Source organism: Athene cunicularia (genome assembly GCF_003259725.1).
Source record: "Athene cunicularia isolate RWA chromosome 22 unlocalized genomic scaffold, athCun1 chr22_part1, whole genome shotgun sequence".
Taxonomy (NCBI): Eukaryota; Metazoa; Chordata; class Aves; order Strigiformes; family Strigidae; genus Athene; species Athene cunicularia.
Window position 1 is genome coordinate 185,111 of NW_020799128.1, and position 25,168 is coordinate 210,278.

The 25,168-nt window shown below is 48.3% G+C and overlaps 1 protein-coding gene across 2 annotated transcripts in view; it reads left to right on the plus strand.

Annotated features, from left to right (window-relative positions):
- Positions 1–5,335: 5,335 nt before the first annotated feature.
- GFPT1 (glutamine--fructose-6-phosphate transaminase 1) overlaps positions 5,336–25,168 on the plus strand; it is a 31,904-nt gene continuing 12,071 nt past the window's right edge. For both annotated transcript variants that reach the window (XM_026862976.1, XM_026862975.1), the window contains exons 1-16: positions 5,336–5,443; positions 5,847–5,954; positions 7,343–7,468; positions 7,971–8,029; positions 9,989–10,123; positions 11,048–11,109; positions 11,846–11,925; positions 15,563–15,668; positions 16,882–17,045; positions 17,623–17,718; positions 18,037–18,134; positions 19,244–19,364; positions 20,884–21,041; positions 23,641–23,755; positions 24,048–24,175; positions 24,898–25,065. In XM_026862976.1, coding sequence (XP_026718777.1) covers positions 7,354–7,468; positions 7,971–8,029; positions 9,989–10,123; positions 11,048–11,109; positions 11,846–11,925; positions 15,563–15,668; positions 16,882–17,045; positions 17,623–17,718; positions 18,037–18,134; positions 19,244–19,364; positions 20,884–21,041; positions 23,641–23,755; positions 24,048–24,175; positions 24,898–25,065 — 1,605 coding nt within the window. In that variant the 5' untranslated portion in view covers positions 5,336–5,443; positions 5,847–5,954; positions 7,343–7,353. The remainder of the gene's footprint in view (positions 5,444–5,846; positions 5,955–7,342; positions 7,469–7,970; positions 8,030–9,988; positions 10,124–11,047; positions 11,110–11,845; positions 11,926–15,562; positions 15,669–16,881; positions 17,046–17,622; positions 17,719–18,036; positions 18,135–19,243; positions 19,365–20,883; positions 21,042–23,640; positions 23,756–24,047; positions 24,176–24,897; positions 25,066–25,168) is intronic.

The following is a 25,168-nucleotide window of genomic DNA, read 5'->3' on the forward strand; positions in this document are numbered from 1 at the left end:
TTGTGTTTTGCAGCAGCTGACTGGTGGTTCACCAGGTAAGGTTTTTAAGACAAACCTGCAAGAAAGGAAATGTTTTGTGTTCTAAAATACAATGTCCAAGATATTTCACTTAAGAGAAATATATACAGGACTTCTCAGTACAGCAGGCCTCAGTGTGATTCCAGAATTGTATGGTAAGCTGATGTGCTTTGAAAAAGTATTTTCAGTCTGTATATGCAAAGTTCTGTGTCAAGTGACTAGTTGAAATGTTTTATTGTGTTGTACAGTGTGACTGCTCTTCTAGTCCTGAAGTATTTTTGTGTCAAGTCCTGAAGTATTTTAGTCTGTACCAGACAGGGGTATTGTGTTTTCTGAGCCTGTCAGATATAAATTCCTGTAGTGTGCTTGCTGCCATCTTACTGTAGCTGGAATTCACAATTATAAACAGTGCTGGACCAGAAGGGAGTTCACAGGTTCGGGGTTTTTTTGTTTCACTAGTGTGTATTTCACTTCACACAATGCCAGCTCCAGGCTTGTCAGGGTAGGGTAGTCACACGTCACTCAGATATCCTGGATTTCTGTAATACTGCCTCTTTCTGGGTTGTTCTGGAGCGCGACTTAGGGAGGGCAGATGTGGCATTATCACTGAAAAACGCTCGTGTTGGATGGTGTCTAAATACGTAGGTTGAGCTGAAACTGAAACTCTTCTTCTCGGGTCTGTTAGGGACCCGGAATTCACGGTGCGTCGCTTTCAGGAGCGTTCTGCGTGGGTTTCTACGTTTCCAGCACCTGGCATCTAGGCTGGCGAGGGGGCTAAGCTGGGGGTGCGCCAGGTGGGACCCTGATGGAAACTTGCTAGGTTTGCGTTGGAATTTCATCAAACCCAACACGTTTCCATTGACTGTTGTGATTTAAGTGGATTGTCACTCTGACAGAAAAATTGGCGCTTCGTGACAGAGTGCTCCTCGCGGAAGCCCTCCAGCCGCTGTGCAGATCTGCGCAGTTGAGATCTTTTCATCTTTTGAATCGTGTGGATTGATTTGAATATAAGCACAGGGAGGGAGAGAACAAGGCTCTCGCAAGGCATTGTGATTTTGGAGAGAAACACGTCTGTGACGGGTGAGTGGAAGAAAGGTCTTTTATAGTCTCAGCTGCCAGGTGGAGTTGCTGCGCGCCACCCCGCGCTCCACCTCCGAGAAGGCTGCGTTTTGCAGCTGGATGAAGCGATGCTTTGTGCAGTTTTTGAGTAAAAAGAGGCTCTTTTCTTCAACGGCCAGGGCTCTGCGTCATGCTGGGACCTAAGCGTCACCTGAGCGTCCTTTGACTCAGCGCCGCTGCGTTCCCCTGCACATTCACACAAACAGGACTGAAGGACTGAGGTCTGAATAACTCCAGAGCAGAATTTTATCTGCAGAGCCCCTTTCGGTGGCTGCTAGGAGCAGTAAACGTTTTGTAAAAAGACACTGAGTTAGTGAAGCATGGCAAGCATTTAAGGCTTTGGGTCTCTCTTTTTTTTTTTTTCCTCATTGGCATTTCTGTCGAGGGCAGTGGAATGGTACTTAAAAATGGAAGTGATTACACGGTGTGATTGCTCATATATCCCTGAATAATCCGATAGTTAGGGTAGAGGAAAATGCTGTCTTCTAAATGGGGGTTGAAACTTTCTCCAGCTATGAAGAATCACTTCCATTATGGGATGTTCGAAAAGGGGAAAATGAAATGCATGTGAAAATACTTTAGTAAATGAAACTGTTGTTTACACATAACTCATTGTGATCGGGTGCCAGAAATGGGTGACAAGCCTTCAAATACTTGATTTTAGCTTGCAGGTTACTAAGTCATGCATTTAGGAAGACAGATGTTCATTTTCAGGAGCCCTGTTGTCCCATTTTTCACTTTAATTATTCATCCTTTTTACATATTATTCTATTTATTTTTTTTTCACTTTTTCCTGTTTTCTCCGAGATGAATTTTAAAACTTGCCTTCTCATCTGTAAAATGTGTTGATTACAGGTGAGTTCTTAGAATTTTATTTTCATAGTGACATCTTCGTTATCGCTCCAGCTCGTTTTTCCTGTCAGGATCTAGAAGCTGAACTGAATCAAAACTGAATCTCCTCGTGTTTACATGGTTGTCTTTTTTGAAGCCTATGTCCACGTATTTTGCAGCATCAATCCTGTATTTGCATTTCTTTTGGCTGGTTTTCAGTCTCTGTGTGTTCTGATAAGAAGCACTGAATTCCTTGGGTTGGTCTGTTGGTTTGTTTTGGGTTTTTTTGTGCTTAGTCTTAGGTTCAGGTCTTTTTGCAGTCCTCATGAATAATCTTAATATAATTGTTATGTAATTAATAGTTGTGGGTTTGGTTTTTTTCAGTGCCTGAGACAAATGCCAAGTTGGCTCCTTTCTAGATGTATGTTTTCTGTTTGTTTACATTATCAGTAGAAATAAGCACTGCTGTTTTCCAGTCTCCTTCCAGATGAGCCATCCCCTCCTGGAGGGAGTTGGTGCCCGTTCAGTACCTGGCGTTTTGTTGTACACTGCTAGCAGTTGTGAGCTGTGACAAGGGAACAGGTTTTGGGCGGTTGGGTTTTTGGTTTTGTTCAGTTCAGGTGTGACTGAAGTTGTTAAAATGTGCAGGGAAAATAACTTGCCGAGCCACCATCTGATTTGGGTTCAGGTTTAACAAAGATGTCCAAAGTCAGCCCTGCCTAGATGGAGGTAGTTCTGCTTTTAAGCCATTTTTTGGTTCAGAATAAGTTGCAATCCTTGTCCAGAAGCAGGATGGAGGCTAAAATGATCAATTCACATTTACAAAAATGTTTTATGAAAGCAAACCAAGATTCTGCCTAGTAATTGTGCCCATCTACGGAGTTAGACTGCTTGTCACGTGGAAGACTTGACTTCCGTGGCCTTGCTGGGGCACCAGGCGACTCTGAGGAAGGTGCTGTGCAGGGCGCTCTTCACTGGGCCGTGGCGGAGCTGTGGTGCTCCCCGCTGGGGCGAGGCTGTGGGGGGAGCGGGACCCTTAGCGTGCGCTGCCGAGCTGCCTGAACGCGGAGACGGGTTTCAGCTCCGAAGTGAGTTAGCTCGTTTGGAGGAGCGTAAGCAGCATTCGTGTGCCCGTAATTACTTGTGCTGGTTATAATTACGCCTTCTGGAGCAGCTTTGGGTGCCGTGGTAGGTGGCTCTGGGGCGAAGGGGGGTGTCAGGAGCTGCTGGGACCCAGCCTGCCTTCTTAAAGACATCTCGAGTGCTTGTTTCCTCTGCTTTGTGGCACACACTCCTTATTTTTGTGTGTGACGCTACCTGGGAGGTTTCTGGTGGCTGTGGAGAGCGGGACTTTTCCCGCTGCCTGCTAGTAATGCCGTCTGCTCTGTACCCCCTTTGTAAGGCCTGGAAGTCCTTTACAGAAATTTGTGCTTCCAGGATACACCCGCAACGTGCCGTCCTTCGGCCTGGAGGACAGCTCTTGGAGTCAGCTCGCTTGTAAACAGGGAGGCTGCTGTTTGCCTGATGAATGCAGTTTTTAGAACCAGAGTGAACTAAGTATCTCGAATTGGAAAACACTTTTTTTGCCAGAAGGGTGGGGAGGGTTTGGAGACTGAGAGCATGCGGGAGGTATCCTTCAGAGGCAGCTTCTGAAATCCGGCAGAGCTTGGTAACTGCTCTGTATTTTATCCGCTGAACTCCGAGGTCTGCGGAGGAGGACCTCACCCTGTCCGTGTCGTTACTGGAACCAACATTCCAGCTGAACAGATGCCATCAGGAGATGGCAGCAGCAGGCCTGTGTCTGTGAGATTGCTCTGGCGTGTCAGGAGCAACGGAAGTGAAACTGCACATTTGTGTAAGCTCCGTCCTGATGTCTCCAAGTGGTTCTCAAGAAAAGGCTTTGGGTTTGGGGAAAACGAAGGTAGAAGATAAAGAAACCAAGTGTAAAGCTGCTTTTTTTTAAATTTTATTTTATCTGACTAGGAATGACAATGTGCATCTAATTTTTGTTAGCAATATGGAAGAAAATAAGACATGGGGACATTCTCTTTTTGCAGCAGAACTGCAGGGAACTGTCATTTCTAATGCTCATGCTCTGGGAATGGGAGGGTGAAGCTTATGACAAACGGAGACTTGTAGCTGACGTCCGTGGAAGAGGGAGAAGGAATGGGAGATGGTACACGGCTGTGTCTGCCCTTGGCCCTGCTCAGGCTAAAAAGTCCCCTGGAAATGTTTCAGCATTTTGCTGTGTGGTGTTCAGTGCGTCCATCAACTCTGAGTGTTTCTACTCATAACGTAAGACATCAGAAGGCTTTGAATTATTTACTTTCATTCCAAAACACAAACAGTTTAAAAATGCAGTTGTTCAAATGTCCTTTAAAATAATCTGTGGGTAAACATAAAGATACATGTTCCAAAAATCATCTTGGGAGTAAAATTTTCCGCATGAATAAAAGTTTGGGAACTGTGAGGCTGGCTGTATGGCAGTTCTGTCAGGAAGAAACCAAAGATTTGGGATGCCTTCAAAAGGACTTTGGTTTTACGCGACTGAACTCTGCTCTCCTCAAGAGGTTTCAATAAAGTTTCTCAAATTACAACCCTTAAAATACAGATATTTGTGTGAAACCTGGCTTGCCTCTATTCCATGCAGATATTTTCCTCCTTTAAAATGTTATAGAGTGAAATGGTAGATTTCAAGTACAGATATTTCTAGCATCCAATAAATGTCTTCTCGTGCTACCGCTTTGTGATGGCACCAAAGGAAATCTGTCTGAAATGGAGCCGTAGTTGGCATTAGAGCTCTAGGAAATTGTGTGGCCCCATCGCTGCTTAAAAATAGAAGCAACAATTTATCTTCCTTTGAAACCTACAGGAAAAATGGCTCCATTAGTTTGAGGGTGTTAGTTTGCATGAGTTAAATGTTTTTTTTTTCTCTTAGTCTGTGGGAGGAACACAGAGCAAGCTCCTGAAGGAAGGATTCCCTTTGAAGGTGGTTCTTCAGCACGCAAAGCTCGCTGTTAGTGAACCCTGACTTTTTCATCGGGAGCGATTAGTTCCCTGTCCCCTGCATGGCCTCCTGACAGCTCACATAGAAACTCTTCCTCCCATCATGCCCAGGCTTGTCCTGTTTAGTCGCTCTCAATGTCTCGAGAAGGATGCTGGTCTTCTGTGGTTAGTTCTGATCTCGCACGTGTTGGCGACGTCTTCATCAGGCCTTGGGCGGGGGAAGGAAGAGCTGCAGACGCGGTGGTACCTTCCTGCAGGAGTTCTTGTTTGAGTTTAGCTTAGTGCGTGCTACGCAGACGGCACGTACAGAGTTTCCTCAGCTGTGATTTTGTGCTGATTGTGCTCTTTTTTCCCCACACAGGCATCTTTGCTTACCTGAACTACCATGTTCCCCGGACAAGACGGGAGATCCTGGAGACCCTTATCAAAGGGCTCCAGCGGCTGGAGTACAGGGGCTATGATTCTGCAGGTAGCCATCTCCGAGCAAGCGTGGTTCTTTTTAGAATTCTGGCTTGTAAATGATGATTTCTGTGGTATGGTTGTGAATGGTTTCTACTGTCTTCTGCTTTGGAAGAAAGCTGGAGCACAAATTGGATGCGATGTTCCTGTGAGCACGTGGTCAGAGGTTATTAACTTGCAATATCCAGATTTCTATAAACGTTCTTGATGCCCGTTGTCTAAGGCTTTAAAAATACCTGCAAGGTGACGGAGAACTCACTTCTAAGGTTATTTTTGCCTTTATTTGGAGGGTCAGCTGTGGGAAGACAGGGCATGGTAAAAAAAAAAAAATGGCAGTAATTGCTTACATAAAATACTGTAATATGCTTTCTGCACTTCACGCTCTTTTTTTTTATAATCATGGTGGTGCTTAGGTGTGGGATTCGATGGCGGAAATGACAAAGACTGGGAAGCCAACGCCTGCAAGATCCAGCTTATCAAACAGAAGGGGAAAGTGAAGGCTCTGGACGAAGAGGTTCACAGTATGTATTGCCCTTTCATTCTTTGCCTGCTCTCTTTCCTTGAAACGTCCCCTCATCTCTCATCTCTGTTTTGAAGATCATCTGCTTTACCCAGGAACACTGTATTTCCCAATAACTTGTATACAAAGTGCCAGAGATTTAAACAGTCACAGGTGTGCTGTGAAGAACCCAGTGGTCCTGTGGATGTTGTCATGAAGTTACAGAGAAGTCCTGGTTTGCCAAGACAAATGAATCACATCCCGTTAAAGGAAAATAGAAACTGAAACACATTTTAGAAAACAGACCAAAAAAAAACCCCAAATGGAAAACTCCTTAAACCGGGAAAAGGAGAATGACTGGGAGATAGTTATCAGAGACCTAGAGCTTGAGCCAAAAAGATAAATTCTCTGATAACTTCAACAGTTGAATATATAATTTGATATGTAATGCTTGTCCCAGCTAAAGCTTCCATCCCAGTAGGCATCTGAGCAGTTGGCTTCCAGAAAGCACCGGTGGATGTGTGTAACTGCCAAACTGATGAGTGGGGCCTTCTGCATCTGTTTGTGCCTCTTTACGTTCCCTTGATTTAAGCCTTAAGTTCATTAAATCTCCGCACAGCGCGAAGACGCTCACAGTTCTGGGGTGTGGAGTAAAGGCGAGCTGTGTGAGAGCGGGAAGATGCTTCAGAGAGTCAAGATCTGGAGTTTGCGTTCAGAAGCTGCCGGGTCGTTGTAACTTACCCTTTTGTAACCTGTGCTAGTGAACCTCCCGGGGCAGAGCGCTGCTTATCCAAAAGGAAGAGAAGCAGATCTAATCGTAGGGTAGACAAAACCGGGAACCAAAGAGGCCAGGCAGGGTGGTCTGTGTGTCGCTGAAGTAGAAGATACACAAACCATTTCCAAAGCAATGTTTGCCTGCTCAAGACAATTGCAGGATATACAGTTTTAAAGTGATTGTGGAGATGCGTGTGGAACAAAAGGAGTATTTTTTTTTTTCAAAGAGATACTGATGCTAATGGTATGCTTTCTAGAGACAAGTTTAGTGATGGTTACTCTACCCATCTGTAACGATACATAGTGGTACGTAACCAGGAAAGGGGCTGGTTCAGTCACAGCTGACGGCATGGCAGGCGACAGGATGACAAGGTGCATCCCTGCCAGATAAAACTGAGGTTGGATTCTTTCTTAGAAGTTGTTTTTTCTGTTGGTGGGGTGAGGAATACGGGGCGTTGCCCGAGTGCATCTGCACGCTGAATCCCTGAAAACACGCTCGCTGTTGTGCTGGATTTGCCGATTGTTTCCCTGTTGGCGTTGCTGTCCCGTGGACCCCGGAGGCCCGGCTGGGTCTCCCGTGTTGACTTTGGGGTAGGGACAGCCCCTCAGAACTAACCACTTCTACTTCTGCCGCAGAGCAACAGGACATGGACCTCGACATCGAGTTCGATGTGCACCTCGGAATCGCCCACACGCGCTGGGCTACCCACGGCGAGCCCAGTCCCATCAACAGCCACCCGCAGCGCTCGGACAAGAACAACGGTGAGTGTGTGCGCCGCGGGAGCCGCCTCTGCAAAACCTTGCTGGGCCCGGGGCAGTGGGGTTGTTGCAGGCCGTGGTGCCGAGCCCGGTTCCTGCAAAGCCGGAGGAGTTGAGATTTGATTTCTGGCCGCTCTGGTCGCGGGAGGGATTGGGGTTGGTGCAGGGGGAGGTGACACGGTGCAATCGGATGGTAAGAATTTTCATGGCTGTACTTTGGAATTTTGTATTCTTTTTTCTTAAATATTCCGGGGTTTATCTCATCACCACCGTGGGGAAGGGGGTCGCTGCACTCTGTGCTGCGGTGGCATGCGGCGCGGTCCGTGCCGGGTACCGGGGAGGGGCAGGATCCTGGGCCCGCCGGGTCCTTCTCGGCTCCTGCCGCCGCCAGCGCTGCCGGCCGGGCCGAGCACGGGGGGTCTCACCCGGAGGTGAAGCTCTTCCCTCCGTCCCGCCCCGCGTGGGCAGAGGCTGGGGCTGAGCGGGGCCTTTCCTCCTCCTCCAGAGTTCATCGTCATCCACAACGGCATCATCACCAACTACAAGGACCTGCGCAAGTTCCTGGTGAGTGACCCCACCCCGTGTGTGCGACACCCACCCACTCGCTGGTGCTCTCACACCCTTCCCCACTGGTACTCTCCCACTCACATTCCCCCCCCGCGCCCCCCCACTCCACTCTTCCCCAGTCATGTTCCCCCGCCCAGATGTTTACACTCGCTCTCCCACTCATACTTACACTCACACTCCTCCACATACTCTCACACTGACTCCCCTACTCTGTGAGTACATTCTCACATCCCCCCATTCCCTCCCTACCTCAGACTCCCCCAGTCACTCACACTCGCCCTCCCACTCACATTCACTCCCTCACTCATCCCGCATTCCCCCACTCATATTCTCGCATTCACACTCACTGCCCTACTCGCACACCCCAGTTCACTCTCCCCAGTCCCTCACACTCACTCTGCTCCATTCACGCTCCCCCCCTCTTAATTCTCCCGCTCGTGCTTCCCCCCTTGCACTCACACACTTAACCTCCCTGCGCCTCCCTTCCTCCCACCCCCACTCTCACCCCACTCCCGATTCCCCAGGCGTGTCACACTCACTCTGTTCACATTCCCCCACTCACACCCTTCTCTTTCCACTCCCCCTCACACTCATCCATTCACACTCTTCCTCGCTCTCCCACTCTCCCTCCTCCTCCTCACCCTCCCATTCCCCCGCTCATTCACACTCACTCTGTAACACACTCCCACTCGCACACCTCTGCTCATTCCCCCACTCACACTCACCCTCCCACTTACACTCCTCCTCACTCCCCCATACTCCCCCCTCACACTCTCTCCCACTGTAACTCACCCTTCCACTCCTCCTCCCCTACTCGCTGCCCTGTTCCCTCACTCATTCTCACACTCAATTCACTACTCACACCCCCACTAACCTTCTCCCTCACACTCACCCTCCCACCACCCCACTAACACTCCTCGTGCTCTCACTCACTACCCCATTCCCCACACTCCACTTAACCCACTCACACTCCCCCCACTCATCTCACACTCCTCTCACACTCCCCACTCACTCTCACCCCATTCATATTCTTGGACTCACTCCCCCACTTACCCTTCTACTCACGCTCCTCCACTCACTCCACCACTCACACTTAACTTCCCCATTCCCCGACTCATTCTCACACTTACTCCCAAGAAAAAAGGGAAGGAGAAAAGGAAGGAAGACAACATGCAGGAGGGAAGGAAAGGAAAGGGGAAAGAAAGCAAAAAAGGGAAGGCAGGAATAAAGGAAAGGAAGAAAAGAAGAGGAAAAGGCAGGAAAGGAGGATGAAAGGGAAAGTAGGAATGAAGGAAGAGGAAGGATAGAAACAGGAAATGCAGGAAAGAAAACAGTAACAGGTAAAAGTAGGAAAGAGGAAATGGCAGGAGGAAAGGGCAAAAGGAAAGGAAGAAGTGCAGGAAAGAAGGAAAAGAAAAGGCAGGAAGGTTAAAAAGGAAAGGCAGAAAAGAAAAGGCAGAAGAGGAAATGCAGGAGGGGAAAGGCAGGAAATAATGGGGAAAGTCAGGAGGGAAGAAGGAAGGAAGAGGAAATGTAGGAGGGAAAGAAAAGGAAGAAGGGAAGAGAATAAAAAGAGGAAAGAAGGACAACAGGAAAATGAGGGAAGGAAGAGGAGGGGAAAGAAGGAAAAAGGAAGTCAAGAAGGATAAAAAAAGGAAGGATGGAAGAAAGGAGAGGAAGAAAAAGGAAGAAATGCAGCATGGAAGGATGAAAAGAAGAAAAGGCAGGAAGGAAAAAGGAAGGGAAGAAAAAGGAAAAGTGGGGAGGAGGACAGGAGCAAAGAAAAGGAAGACATGAGAAAAAGAAGGGAAAGGAAAGGAAAAGGAAAGGGAGGAATGCAAGAAAAGGAAAAAAGGAGAGGTAGGAGAGAAGAAAAGAGAGAAGGAAGGACGAAGGGAAAAGCAGGGTGGGAAGGGCAGGCAGGGGCCGGTTCCCCATGGGGCGCTGTCGCTGCAGGAGAGCAAAGGCTACGACTTCGAGTCGGAGACGGACACGGAGAGCATCGCCAAACTGGTCAAGTACATGTACGACAACCGGGACAGCGACGACATCAGCTTCACCACGCTGGTGGAGAGAGTCATCCAGCAGCTGGTAATGCTGGGGGCGGGGACGGGGGGACACGCCGGGACAGACACACAGACGCACAGAATTAACGGCTGTGCTCCTGCATTGCCCAGGCGGTGCCACGGGACGGGACGTGCCACGTGCCACTGTGTTAGGAGGGGTTTTGTCCTTCCTGACGGTCCGTGTGAGGTTGATGCTTGCACTGGGTGATCTACAAGGTCTTTTCCAACCGCGGCGATTCTGTGATCCTGCGTGTTCATTTTTCTTTAACGTTCCTCAATGCTTATGTGAAAAATGTCGAAGTTTGGGGGTGCAACAGCATCTGGAGGCAGCCAGCTGTGCTAGGTGGCGAGCAGGCAGGGGCTGGGAGCTGGCCCGGGGCAGGGAGGAAATAATTCAGTGCTTCAGACTGCCTGCAGCCGTGTGGGAGAGCTGCTGACCCCGTGCGGGAGCTCAGCACCCAGCTGGGCCCCGGAGCAGGATCCATCCACAGTTCCCCCCCGCCCAGAGAGCCTTGCTCGGGACACGGGTTTCAGTGATTTGCCCAGCAGGAGCTGCGGTAGCAACAGCCCAAGAGCGCGTTTTGCTGGCAGACGGTGGTGGCTCACCTGCACCTGAGCAAACGCCCCGGAGTTCTTGTACCAGACCTTGGCCTCGGGCAGCTCCCTCGCGGCGCTCCGGGCTCAAACGGGAGCGCTTGTCCAGGGGCAGAGCCTGTCTGGGAGTCCAGGAGACTCATTAAATGGTTGAGGAGGAGCCACCTGGGCTCAGGGGAGGGACGTCCTTCCAGAATGGGGTGCCCGGAGCTTCTGGTGGTGCTGGAGACGGCTGCGAAGGCGCCTGTGCGTGTGTCTCACAGACACGCGGGTGCAGCTTCTGTGCCGGGAGCCCTGCGGTGGTGCCCAGGCCTCGAGCACAGGGTTAAGCAGTTCTTTGTTTCTCTTGTTCCAGGAAGGTGCTTTCGCCCTTGTGTTCAAAAGTGTTCATTATCCTGGTCAGGCCGTCGGTACCAGGTAAGTATTGCTGTCGTGCTGTACCCTATTTTTTTTTTTTGTCCCCCCAGGTTAGAACACAGTGGAGTAAAGGTAGCTCTCACCAGCTGTATATGCTGGGGTGAGGGTGGTGGCTGTTTTTTCATTTCCTTTCTCTTGTTTTCCATTTATTGTAACAGAAAATTCCCCCAAATGGTTGGAAAATTTGCTAGCGACCACCTGTATCACAACTGGTTGGGGTTTTTTTTTTTGTAGGCTCCGGTTGTGAGATGTGTAAGGAGGCAGTTCTGTCTTCTCCTCTGTGTTTGCCACTGTGGCAGCATTCAGCCAAGTTCTCCGTTTGACTTGCTGCTGGGCCAGCCCGGTGCTCAGGCTCCGCTTTCAAACATCCGTCGGGCAGGTTTAACCATTCACGTGCCTCACACAGGTGTGGAATTCCAGTGCCGTAGCTGTTCGATACACGCAGCGAGCAGCAGCCGCCGTGTTTCGGGTTCGTGTCCGTGGGATCGCCGTTACTCTTGCGGAGTTTTGGCTAAACTTGAGACAGATTCTTCGTGTCCTTGCGTTGTGTTTATTCAGAGATTCTTTCGCTCCGTCGTGTGGCCCCCGGTGTTTGCAGCACCAACAACTGATCTGGCAGCAGCGCGTTGTTGTTCAGTTCAGTTCGGTCGCTGCGCTGGAGAATAGCAGTCCCTCCAGGTTGGGTGTCGGGGTGATGAGTCTCGGGGCGCTGAGGGCTGTGACTCTCTCCTTGCAGGCGAGGCAGCCCCCTGCTCATCGGAGTGCGCAGTGAGCACAAGCTCTCCACCGACCACATCCCGATACTCTACCGGACGGGTGAGTCCAGACCCCCCTGCCCAGAGGAGCCATGTTCCAGTCACGCTCAGAGCAGCGTCCGAGCGTAGAGTTTCACAGGCACTTGCCTGCTTTGGGATACATATTGCATTTTTAAACTTTCGTCTCTAAATTAAACCATTATAATAAGATTTTTTTTTTTTAAGTAAGTTTTTAACCACCATATACGTCAAGTTAGTCTGTAGTTTTTTAATCAAAGCTTGAAATGTCCAGTGGTGGCACGGAACACTGTAGAATAGAATGGAATAAAACAGAATAGTTCAGTGTAGTAAAGTAATAATATAGTGAAACCGAGATACTTAGTTAAGTAAACTTAGGTACTTAGGTTTATATTTTACTGAAGTTTATATCTGATCCATGGCACGTTGACATTTGTGGACTTTGTTGCTTTCAAGAACAAAAATGACTCTGTTGAAGGCTTTTCACCATCGCGACGTGTCCCCCCTCCCCATAACTTTTAAGAAGTACAATTCTGTTACCCTTCCTGTGGCAATCTGTCTTTCTGTTGTCTGTCCATCTTTCTCTCACACGTGTGTTTTATCACTGTGTGTAGACACGTAGTTGCACACTTGAAAATGAAAAGTACCTAAGAATTATCCCGTAATTAACCGTTGTCAGAGGGGTGGGAACCCCGTGGTCCCTAAGCCCTGCAGTGATCAAAGGGACTCCCTGTCACACTGTGCCTTGCTCCTTCCTAACGGTGTTGCTAACCAGAGCTTCTGCACTGTCACGTGAAGAACCAGTCCCAGTAAGCTTTGTCTGCGTTTACCCGTGGTTGATGTTGATAATTAGCAGTAATCCTTAATGTATGTATATAATAATTATTTTTTTTCACTGATCATCTGAAGTTTGCTGTTTGTTTTGTTTTTTTTGTTGTTTGTTTGTTTGTTTTCCCAATTGCCCGTTCAGCTGTACAAACTATGGATCATTCTTTTGAGGGAATATCCATAGAAATGGAGGAAGGTGCCTACCGGAGAAAATCTAATACTTGAAATTTCAGACAAATCCTCCAGTTCCTTAGGAAAGGAATCAATAAATGAGACACACATGCATTGGCTCTTTAGTATGTGGTTATTGCTTTCTGTGTAGTGTAGTGAAACAAGGGGGATAATCAGAATTCCTTCTTGATCAGAAACACCGTGAGCGACACACAGGAGAATCCACCCATCCCGTTTCAAATATTCTGACAATGCTCAGCAGATGTGCAGGATTGGTGACTTGGTGCAGGTTGTGCTGCGTGCTCCCTCCAGCTCCTGTTACAGAAGGAAACAGTAAATTACATTAAAAAAACACCTCAGAAAAATAGACCAAGACCCTGTTAGGAGGCTGCTAATAATCCTCATGCAGGCGTTCTCCAGAACTTCTAGAGCTCAGACTAACAAAGAGCTACGTCCTTCCTGATCACGGTGTGAACCTGACCTGCAGCAGCGAGGTTGACTTGAGGCTGGCACTTGCTGCCCTTGGTGCGTTTATCAGGACGAACCGTTTTTAACTGACGTTAAGTAATTGTTTTAAAGGCTCACCCACCGTATGTTATGTGATGAACTAAGCTCCCATCTGAAGCAGGAGAGTGCTTTTCTGTAAGAGGAAAGGATCTGCTTCTTGGTTCTGTAAATAAATGAGATTCCACCCTCAGCAGACAGTGGCCTCAGGCGCTGACACTCAGTGGATGAACTCGCTGGAGTTCTGGAGAACTGGAGGAGAAACAAACCCCAGTCTGTTGAAAGGTGAACTACGTTTGTTCTCTCTCAGGAGCTGGTTTACCTGAATCCAAACATGAGGCAAGGTTTTGTTTCTCCTTACCAAACATAATCTCTCCTAAGTCAGTGTAAAGTGTTTAGAGTAAAATTCTCAAGTCAGGTTAACCTTCATTCCCAGGGGCTTTAAGAACCAAAGGCTTTCAGAGGCACTAAGGCTTTTCTGAAAAATTGACCCCCCTGCCCATTTTTTTACCATACCTGTGTTAATTCTCTGTGATGTTTCTTTCCGTTCTTTGATTTAGAATGGAAAAGATGAAAAGATTACTTCTGTGTTGCTTCTAAATTCTAGTAAACAGCAGGTAGGTGCTGTAGAGCAACAATCCAGGTTATTTATAGCCAAATGGACAATCCATGGACAGTCCATAGATAACATAACAACCACAACTGGCTGATAATACTCACCATAACTTTTTAACCACATCCGGGAAAGCAATGCAACATAATAAAGTCAATGCAGGGAAGTGTTCTATTTTGAGAAACAAAATTTGCATGTTTTGATCAAGTATGGGTGGTTCTGTTGGGGAACGGCCGCTAACACCTTTGCTCTCTCCTTTCTCAACCACAAATCGGTCTGTCCTGTCTCAGCGCGACAACAAAGGAGTTGTTTTCCTCATTTACTGACTTAATAAGTGGAGGGCTCTAAATTGTTGGCTGCGTGGAACCTTCTTATCAAGTATCAACATGAAAGCAGTATTTTTCCTTTACATTTTCATTTACAGAAGTATAAATCTAAACGTGGTGAGCTCTACTTACATCACTGAGTGGGCGAAACACAACATCAGAGCTTATGGAATAAATATTATAATAAGAGTAACTTCAGCGTAGTTGTTCTTCAGCAGGAGTCACATTTTGCTAGATAAGCTGATTAATCCGCCCCCTTACCATACCGTGCACAATGACTGGCAAATAATTTTGTCTGAGGTCAGTGCTGAGCAGTAGGTGTTTTGGTCCTCATCCGCATTCCTGATGAGCCTCGCGACTGAGAAGTATTTTCTGCAGTGGAAGAGGAGGCGGAGAATTGGAGAGTATTGGGAATTGCCAGAACCCTTCAGAAAGGGTCCCTGGGGAACACTGAACCTTCTCAAAGCCTTAGCACAAGTGTTTCAGAAGCTGCCTCAGGCCTAGACCCTTTGGTACACCCAGAGACTTCCCTGGCAGTAGCGCACAACTCGCGGCAGTTCGCCCGCCGTACGGTTTTAGGCTGAGGTGGTTCTATGTGGTAGCTCAGGAACAAGGCCCGGTACTTAACCATGGATTTCCTGATCTGTGCCTGAGCTCGCTCCGCCAGACAAAACCAGGTTTGGGTTGCATCTGCCAGTGCTCAGGGGAGCAGTGCGGTTGCACAGGTGGCAGCTCTGAAAGAATTTCCCCGGTGCTGAGAATAACTGCCAAAGAAAGAGCAATCCTGCTTGATTTCTGAAAGCCTGGGGAAAGTTAGTGAAACGAGAGCACGGGAGAAACTTAAAATGATAAAAAGGGCAGATTGAGCCAGGCAGATGTTGGTAAATGTGACTGCGTGTAATGCAGTTGAATTCTCTTCTCCTAGTGGAGCCACACATTAACTGGAATTTTTACTGGCATTTTCCTCTAAACTTAAAACTCTGGACTAACATTACCCTTGCAGACTTAATTCGAAAGCCCATAAAAGCCTCAGGAGCAAACGGAGAAGGGGCACAGAATACGAGTGCTGGTACGCTGCCCTCTTCCCTTGTGGCTGTTAAATTTGCCGTGACCCCTCATGTGAAAACGAAAATAGTGCTTCATGTTGGTACGGTGCCTGGGGACTCGGGGTGAGCTGGCGCTGCCGCCGCGCTCCGCGTTGGCCCGCGGGCGCCGGGCCTGACCCTCCTCTCTTCTAGGTAAAGACAAGAAGGGAAGTTGCAACCTGTCCCGCGTTGACAGTACCACCTGCCTCTTCCCTGTGGAGGAGAAAGCTGTGGAGTACTACTTCGCTTCGGATGCTAGGTAATGCCTTCCAGCGTCATTGAGCATGTGTGAAAGCACGCTGTTCAACGCGGAGGGAGCGATGGGGGCGCTGGGGTTTCTGAATAAAGTGGTTTGTGCCTACGCGGCCGTGGCCTTACCCACGTTAACGAGTTGCCGTACGTGGCCCTGAGCGGGACGGAGGTGGATTGGGTGAGTTTCGGTTAAGTGAATGCTGGCTTTGGAATAGTGATGTTACCCTTTCCTCAAGCACACCTGCTGGTAAGATTTCTGAGGTCAGGGATAGGAAACCTGAGAGTACTGACCTAAATTAACAGGGTAGATGCTAATTTTCAGGAGAATTGATTCTCCAGGGATCTCGGCACATCTGCAATCCCTTTATCATCAACGGTGCCTTATTTGAATCCCAGTGGAGGGAGGAAACACTAACTTGACAGCAGCGTATTTACCAGAGCTTTTGGTTTTCTTTGTATTAGGGAGGTGAATGTTTGTTCCAGAAATGTAAAAATACTGCTGTGGTTGACTTCTGCAGCTCTTCTAATCAGAGCGTTTTGGGGAGTCAGGATGTCCTAATGTGTTTTGATTTTTAGAGAGTTTTTCAGAACTTTTTCAGATTTCAGTACAGGTTACTATTTGACTAAGAGAGAGTACAGACTAAAACCTGGCCAGAAATTGTGAACCCTCCTGGTAATTCCAATATTGACATTCCCCAAGTGAACTGCGGGCAGGGAAGGTATTCAGCAGTGCCTAATTCTTGGAGTGCTCCGCAGCAGATCTCCAAGTACTTTAACAGGTGGCCAAGCTGTCCCCAGTTTCCAGATGGGGAAAGTGAGATGCAGGGAGGGTCAACAGCTCGTCACTGGAAGAACCAAGAAAGGAATCTGCACCTGTAGTTGAGCCCCGGGTGTGCTAGGGCAGATCGCACTCTTCCCGACTTCCCCTCTCCAGCTTCGAACGGTTAGATCACACTGCTGCACACCCTGCTTTGTCTGAGGAATGCCTAGCTGCTTCTTAAAGCAGGCACTGACATTAATAATGAGGTAGGTGGAAAAAATCCAGTTACATTGGCAGTGTGGAAATGTACTTTACGGTGCTCCTCTTATTTTAAAAGAAATTCCATTGAAATGAGTAACTTTCTTGAATCAAAAGCTGTATGTTGGATTATAAAAGGGCTGTAGCCCTCATCTGTCTCTGAAGAATAATGTCTTATGGCAAATGGTGTATGCTTTTATAGTGCTGTCATTGAGCATACCAACAGAGTGATTTTCCTTGAAGATGATGATGTAGCGGCTGTGGTCGACGGTCGTCTTTCCATCCACCGGATTAAGCGCACGGCAGGCGATCACCCCGGACGCGCCGTCCAAACCCTGCAGATGGAACTTCAGCAAATCATGAAGGGTAAAGGTCACCTGCGTAGGTGTACGGGTCCTCCTGGAGTCACAGAACAAGTCAGGTCAAAAAAGACCTCTGGAGGTCACTGGTGCAATCCCTGTGTTGAGAGCAGGGCCGAGAGTGTTAAAGGGCCTCGATCAGTCGAGCCTGGAGTGTCTCCAAGGACAGAAAGCCCCCAGCCTGTGTGAGTGCCTGTTCCGGTGCTCTGCTACCCTCACGGTGAGAACAGTTGTCCTTACCTCTGCTGGGACTTGCCCTCTGGCTGCTGACACCATCATGAGGAGGGCTCGGGGGCTGAGGATTCTGCCTCCTGCTAGGAGGCATCCCTTTGTTCCACAATTGATCCCTAGCAGGTTTGCTGTTCCAGATCTGACTCCCCTTCGACACATTTTAGTAATTTGAGTCTAGCTCTCATGATGAGCTGATGCTTTGGCAGAAAACAAAAAGTGTCATCAGCTTAATAACTTTAGTCTGGCCTGTTAGTGACTCTGCTCCAAGCTTTTCCCTGTGTACACAGGAAGAATGTAGATTACCAGGAGGTAGTTTAAAATGTTCTCATTCGGTTTGTTTCTTTCTGTTATAGGTAACTTCAGTTCATTTATGCAGAAGGAAATTTTTGAACAGCCAGAATCTGTCGTTAATACGATGAGAGGAAGGGTCAACTTTGATGACTACACTGGTAATTGAGATTAAGCCTCCTTTATTTTTGACAGCTCAGTATCTAGCAGCTATTCACAGCAGTTCTAGAGGAGGAAGTAGGTGATGACATGGGAGATTAAAACACGCTGGTGTAAGACGATGTGTGTGTCTCGCAGGGAGAGCTTCCAGAATTACATGTGCTGGTGGTGAGGTTGCCAAGAAAAAAAAAAAAAAAAAAAATTCACAAAAAGTAAAGCAGTTGATGGAGATTGTAACACACTGTGTGTCAGCACCACTTAATCCTGAGAATTTCTGCTGCATGGCCACCCTAATTTTTCTCTCGGAATCTTGTTCACAGTCAATCTCGGTGGGTTGAAGGATCACATCAAGGAGATTCAGAGGTGCCGTCGTTTGATCCTTATCGCTTGTGGGACAAGTTACCACGCGGGCGTTGCGGTGAGTGCTCAGTCTCTGAGCTGTGGGACTGAACAGCGGGCACAGCATCGCCTGTGCCGAGCAAGGGTTGATGCAGGTTAAGACTGAGCAAGTGCCCGCTGATGAACGAAGCTTCTGAAAGTTGCGTACAACCACACTTTCACCCCCAACAGCAGTAGGAAATAAAAGCTGAGAACTCGAATGATTCTGAAAACGTTGCCTGTGACTTTCGTTGCTGTGGAAGGCTTTAAAAACCAAAACCTGCTCTGCCATAAAAGACATTCGGCAGGAGAAGAGACAACGGAGAGCAGAATGCAAGTGCTGCAGCAAGGGAGGGGCTGCCGTGAGCGTGGCAGGATTTCCTCCCCCCTGCTCTCGACGCAGACAGCGGTGCCTGCTCAGAGCGCAGAGGCTCCACTTCGTCCCTCACAGGAGTCCTGGCTGGGCCCGCAGCCAGCGTGTCGGCTTGTTTTGTCAAGGCCCGGCCTAATCGCTGGTTTAAACACGACAGTGTAGGTGAAGCCTTTTTACGACTGTAGCTTGGCAGCCCGTAGTGTTGCGACTAAAAGCACTCTGCAGCTGCGCGGAGGAGTCCTCTGGCTGCTCTCAGAGGTGCTGCAGAGCGCAGCTACGTTCGCTGGTTTACAAAGACCAGTAAAGACAACTTTTGTTCATCTTGGCTAGCTCTGTAAGATAATGTTAACAGTAATCCTTCAGCTAGCCAAACCGAGTCACTGGCTTGGCCTGGATGAGTTTTTGAGTTCTTTGAGTGGTTTTTGAGTTCTTCAGTAGTCCGAGTACAGTCTGACAGAAGGACGCCCTGTATTATATAACATGTAGTATTATATAATCAGTGAGGCTGACTTAAGAACAGTCCACGTGTGAGGGAGGGGTTGGCCCCAGGCTTTTCGTGGTGCCAGAAGCAGGGTTGCTTTTCACAGGGGCGCTGTGCAACTTGAGTGTGGGGATACCGAGTAATTAAAATACAACCCAGCACTAATTTTCACACGGTATTTTGATAGTAATATTTTCCAGAGTGTGGCAGCTAGAAGGCTTTTTTTTGTACTCCAAACGCTTGGGTTTTTTAACCACGATGCAATACGTAACGTTTTGACATCTCCTTTTGCCAGACCCGTCAGGTTCTGGAAGAACTGACCGAATTACCCGTTATGGTTGAACTTGCCAGTGACTTCTTGGACAGAAACACCCCTGTCTTCAGAGATGATGTTTGCTTTTTCCTCAGCCAGTCAGGTATGGTCTCATTCTGCCACCTGCCACTTTTGCTCCCTCTTTCCTGTAAGCCTGGGAGGGAAGAGGCAGCAGGGCCTGATTCTTGCAGGAATCTGTGTGAAAGGAGGAATTGGCACACACGTGCTAGAGACGGGGAGAAGTAGAGTGGTTTCTGTCCATCTGCCTGCCGGGGCAGGATTTGGTTTGGCTGAGTCTTACACACGGTAACAGTAGTTTTGTTTCTTTTCTCTGTGAGGAAATATTCCATCAATCTAAGGAAATGCTACTGAGCTCTGGGTAATGGCAATGTGATGGTTTCTTCTCAATAGTTTTAGTCCTGTAGTGAAAGCACTACCAGATACTGAGCTATACGATGGCTTGGATCCATAAAAGAAATGACTACACACCAGTGGCAAAAAATACAACCACCTGGGAGTGGAATATTAGAGAAAAGACACACTTAAGCATTAAAAACCAAAAAAGGGATGTGTGTCGCATTCAAAATATTTTCAAGGACAACTGCAATACAAAACTACTTTTTTGTTTTCCCCTCTTAGTTGTGTTTACTATTGCAGATTTCCATAACTGATCTTTGATACTAAAACTAGTTGTTACTTTTTCTCCATAGGTTAAAATATCCTTCTGGTAGCACTTTTTTCTGCTCAGTATCAAGTAACTCAGAACATCCTCTCTTTGTAGGGGGCTGACGTTCAGGTTTTCCCTGGGTTTTTTGAGTCTGCGTGCGGATGCCCCAACAGGGCACGCGAGTGAGGGCACGCCAGGGGATGCTCCTTTCCCCTGAGGTGTTGGATGTGGCAAACGAACAAAGATTTGCCTGGAACCTGAGCTTGGTCATCGGGCAGTAGAAAGCCAAAGTAAATACTGAACATAAATAACCCCAGTTTCCCCCACCCATCATGTTCATTTAAACCAGCTTTTTCTGCTTCCTTTATATCTTCGAGTGTTTGAATCAACACGCAAAGTCCCACCTAAGCCAGCTCGTGTTTGCAGAGGCAAACAGTTTTGAACGGGGATGATCAGTTTTAGACATAAGCTCCTTGGTGGCAGATTTTGCAAGCTGTCGTGTTGTTGGTAAGCGCCAGCAGCCCAACAGTGCCCGGAATTTCAGTGGCAGGAAGGGGGGGCCCTCAAAAGGCTGTGACAGTGCCACTGCAGCCCCTGGACGCTTCGGCAGGGTTCTGTCCAGTGATCCCTGACACTTGTCTTCCCCCCAGGTGAATTTTTATTAACCAGGAAAAGGAAGAAAATTGGTTTTGTTAAGGAAGATACACTTGAACTGCCTCTGTTCTTTTAACCATAGGAGAATACCACCTTTTTCTTACACCGACTACTGTTGTGAGGTTCTGTGTTTTTCTAGATGTCACTGTTGTCTCTTTAGGCTTAAAGCACAGTGTACTGGGCCTGAGATAACTACAAACTCCTTTGACTCGCAGGGAGACACAGACCTCTCAGATTCTGGTTGGGAGGTCGCTGCAACGACTGACACTGACCGTGGCACTGTCAATACTTGTCTTTTCAGGTGAGACAGCAGATACACTGATGGGTCTTCGGTACTGCAAGGAGAGAGGAGCCTTAACTGTTGGCATAACCAACACGGTCGGCAGCTCCATATCGCGAGAGACCGACTGCGGAGTCCACATCAACGCGGGACCAGAGATCGGCGTTGCCAGTACCAAGGTGAGTCACAAGCTTAAAGACCTCACTGATCATTATTACTGTTGTTCCTGAAACTCCTCCTGAAGGTGTTGGCTGTAGCACTAGTCCTCTCCTAAATGCTTCTGGTTCCATTTTTACAGGTTGCTACTGATGATTGTGTAGTTAATGACCATGTGCCCAGCAAGGCTCTTTATTTCCTTTTTCTTCTATCTTGCAAAGGTTTTTTATTTTCTTGTAACTGAAATATTATAAGGAAGCAATATTAAACACTGAAAACAAAAGGGTCTCAGAGGAAAGAATTCCCTAAAAGGCAAGAGTTCCCTCCTCTCTGCCATCATTTGTCTTGAGGTGCAGACTCAGTTTAAGGTCTAAAGATGAAAAAGGAAATTAAAAGACAAGATTATGGGAACTGACTGCATGTAACTGCCCTTAACGGCGCTGCTTTACTAAGGAAAGTGTGGTATTAGAACTAGACTTCTGGCAAATGAGGGAATTGGGCTTTTAGAAAAAACCTGTATTAATGTCCACCTGGCAGAATTATTCTGTGGTTGATGCATCTGGCTATGCACGATAAAGTATAAACCAACTTGCTTTGCTGCATTTCATTTTGATGAAGTGCTTCTGCATGGTGAAATCTGCTTTGATTTAGTTATATTTAGAGGCGAGATGATGTCAATCTGTTACATAAATTCAGCCAAAAACCACATTCGAGTTTAATAGTTCATTGGGGAATTTGATCATGGAAAATTCATGAGTCTCTTACAAGAAACTCTTGAACGAGTTGTTTGTCCCTGGGTTGTTTTCACATGGCCAACATTACGATGTTGGAGATAACTGAAAATGGCATTTTCTCTCCGGTGATGTGGGCAGTTCCCAAAGTTGTGCGTATATGAAATACAAACTTGAAAAAATTCTGCCCTAAGCTTGTCCAGAACTTGATTTTGGGAACGTGCTATAAACAACCCCAAGCATTGTTAGCGTGACTGGTGCTGTTTACTTCTGCAGCCTTCAACGGCACCAAAACAAAGTAGATGACATTCCATATCAAACCCTGTTAGTCAGCGTAACCGAGGCTTTTCTAGATTCCTTCAGAGCTATTTACATCTCCAATATAGCGCTATGAAAGGTTGTTTGATCATTGTTTCGGAAGGGACAGAAATACTACAAGCCTTAATCTTATTTCTAAGCACTTTCAGTCCCGGGCTGGCACCACAGACCGTTTCATAACATTTGTCTTAGAAGGAATTCAGAGGCTAGGCTTTGCAATAGCTGTTTGATACCATGCCTCAAATCTTTTCGTGACTAGAATTGCCTCAGCTTGAGCACTGATTTCACTTGCCTGTGCAGATGATTTTTCCCAAGGTCAGTGACACCAGTCACTATGGTCTTTTAGACAAATATGGAACCTTACCGAGGTGAAGAGCTCACAGTCTGCTCTTAAAGAAGCGGGGTGGGAAATCACTTACCTTTGCAGCTGCCTTTGTGTTCCTTGAACGTGGTCCAAAAAGATTTCAGCTGGCTGTCCTGTTGTGATGGCCAGGTGTTAGTGGTGGGCTTCCACTGGGCATCTCCGGTCACTGGGGCTGCCTGTCTTCGGTGTTTTCAGCATTTACTTGTAGTAAAGGACACAGGTGTGCTCACAAAATATGATCTGATAATCACCAGACAAGCTTAGAAATATTCCAGTTTGCCTGTTGTATCTGACTCTTGCACTATCAGGAGACTGTGTCATTGCACACCTCCGTTTGAGGTTTGCTCAAATGAGATTTGCCCTGTGAATTTAATCGAATCCCAGACTGGTTTGGGTTGGAAGGGACCTTAAAGCCCATCCAGTGCCCCCCCTGCCCCGGGCAGGGCCACCTTCCCCCAGCCCAGGCTGCCCAAAGCCCCGTCCAACCCGGCCTTGAACCCTGCCAGGGAGGGGGCAGCCACAGCTGCTCTGGGCAGCCTGTGCCAGGGCCTCACCCCCCCTCACAGGGGAGAATTTCTGCCTCAGATCGGATCTAAATCTCCCTCCGTCAGTTTAAACCCGTTACCCCTCATCCTATCCCTCCCCTGATCAAGAGTGTCCCCCCCTTTCCCGCAGCCCCTTTCAGCCCTGGGGGCCGCTCTAAGGTCTCCCCGGAGCCTTCTCTCCTCCAGCTGAACCCCCCAACTCTCCCAGCCTGTCCTCACAGGGGGGGCTCCAGCCCCCCCAGCATCTCCGTGGCTCCTCTGGCCCCGCTCGAGCAGGTCCGTGTCCTTCTGCTGCTGGTGCCCCAGAGCTGGACCCAGCCCTGCAGGGGGGGCTCCCAGAGCGGAGCAGAGGGGAGAATCCCCCCCCCCGTGCCCACCCTGCTCTGGGTGCAGCCCCGCACACCGGTGGCTCTCCGGGCTGCAGCGCACAGTGCTGGCTCGCAGGCAGGTTTCCATCCAGTGACACCCCCAAGCCCTTCTCCCCGGGGCTGCTCTGTCTCAGTTCCACGTTCATCTTTGCTAGTCAGCTGGAACGAAAGCTGCTGTTTGGTGCCACGGTAAGAATAAAGTCAAGGCCTAGTCTAAGGGTTTTACGCAGTAGGTGACAACTGCTTGGTTACTGTTGTAACGATGTGTTTTCCTCTTTCTTCCCCCCGCTTATCAGGCCTACACCAGCCAGTTTGTCTCTTTGGTGATGTTTGCTCTGATGATGTGTGATGACAGAATTTCCATGCAGGAAAGGCGCAAGGAGATCATGCGCGGGCTAAAGGGACTGCCAGGTAGGAAACTGCTGCGCGTACCGCATCCCGCCGAGTGGAACTCGGGAGCACAGATGAACTCCAGCAATGCCTGGACTTTGCTTTGAAATCCTGGGGGGGTCGGATAGGTGCAACGTGGCTGTTAGCATTAACTTTGACAACCACGTTCTAATGTCTTCAGACTGCTGAATTGGACTGTTGGGACACAGTTTTTACACAGGTCACCGTTACCTGTGTGTCTGACGGGTGTTTGTTGTTTGAGGGGTGCAGGCACAGGAGCACAGACAACCTGGATTCTTCTCTTTCCTTCTAGACTTAATTAAAGAAGTGCTGAGTATGGACGATGAGATCCAGAAGCTAGCCACCGAGCTCTACCATCAGAAGTCTGTTCTCATCATGGGACGTGGCTACCATTATGCCACATGCCTCGAGGGAGCTTTGGTAAGAGATTTCTTTAAATAAAGATGGTTCAAACACAATTCACCGTGGATTTCAGATTTCCACACGGGAAATGACACATGGCTACAAGCTGCTTTAAACACAGGTACCAGCTGTGGCACGTTGGCGGATGTTCTGGGTCCAGTAGTGAAAAGTCCCAGTAATGCTGCTCAGGGTGCTGCGTGCAGGTACCCGGGTCACAGCCGCAGGCCACGGGAAGGAGAGGGTGGGTGTATTCTCTGCACGCGGACTGGGGATGCTTCACTTCGAACTCTTGGGACGGCCTTTCCAGCAGTGCTCAGCATCCAGAACTGAGCGTGTGCGTTCTAAAAGCCACGTACTGAAGTTCCTGCGTTGAGGAGCTCCCTGTCGTTGTGAGTGCTGTCACCTGCGGCCACACAAACGCCTCCTCTTGGCGTTTGCCTGCCCAGTTCAGACCATGACGACAGATGCGTTGGCTGCTGCCGGGCCACAAGGCCCGAGCTGGGCTTGGCGTTAGACTCTAAAGCGTGGACGGTCCGCAGCAGCTCAGGCCTCGTGCAGGGCTTTGGTCTCAGTTTCCAGGCTGGCTTTCTGCAGACTGCATCTGAGGAGAGCCAGAACGCGCTTTTACGAAGTTGCATAGACAGTGGAAGAAGCCAGAGAGATGGTTAAAAAAAAAAACCAACAAGTTTGCCCAAAGCTTCATGAATGTTTTGGTTTGGTTTTTTTTCCCCCCTATCTAGAAAATTAAAGAAATTACCTACATGCACTCTGAGGGGATATTGGCAGGTGAGCTGAAGCACGGCCCTCTCGCGCTGGTGGACAAACTCATGCCCGTTATCATGATCATCATGAGAGACCACACGTATGCCAAGTGCCAGAACGCTCTCCAGCAGGTCATTGCGCGGCAGGTAGGTACCTGCAGAAGTTTACGGTGTGTTGGAAATGTTGCTTTTAACGCAGAAGCAGTTTACAGGACACCCAAAACCTATTTGCCTTAGTGTCACTGCCTCG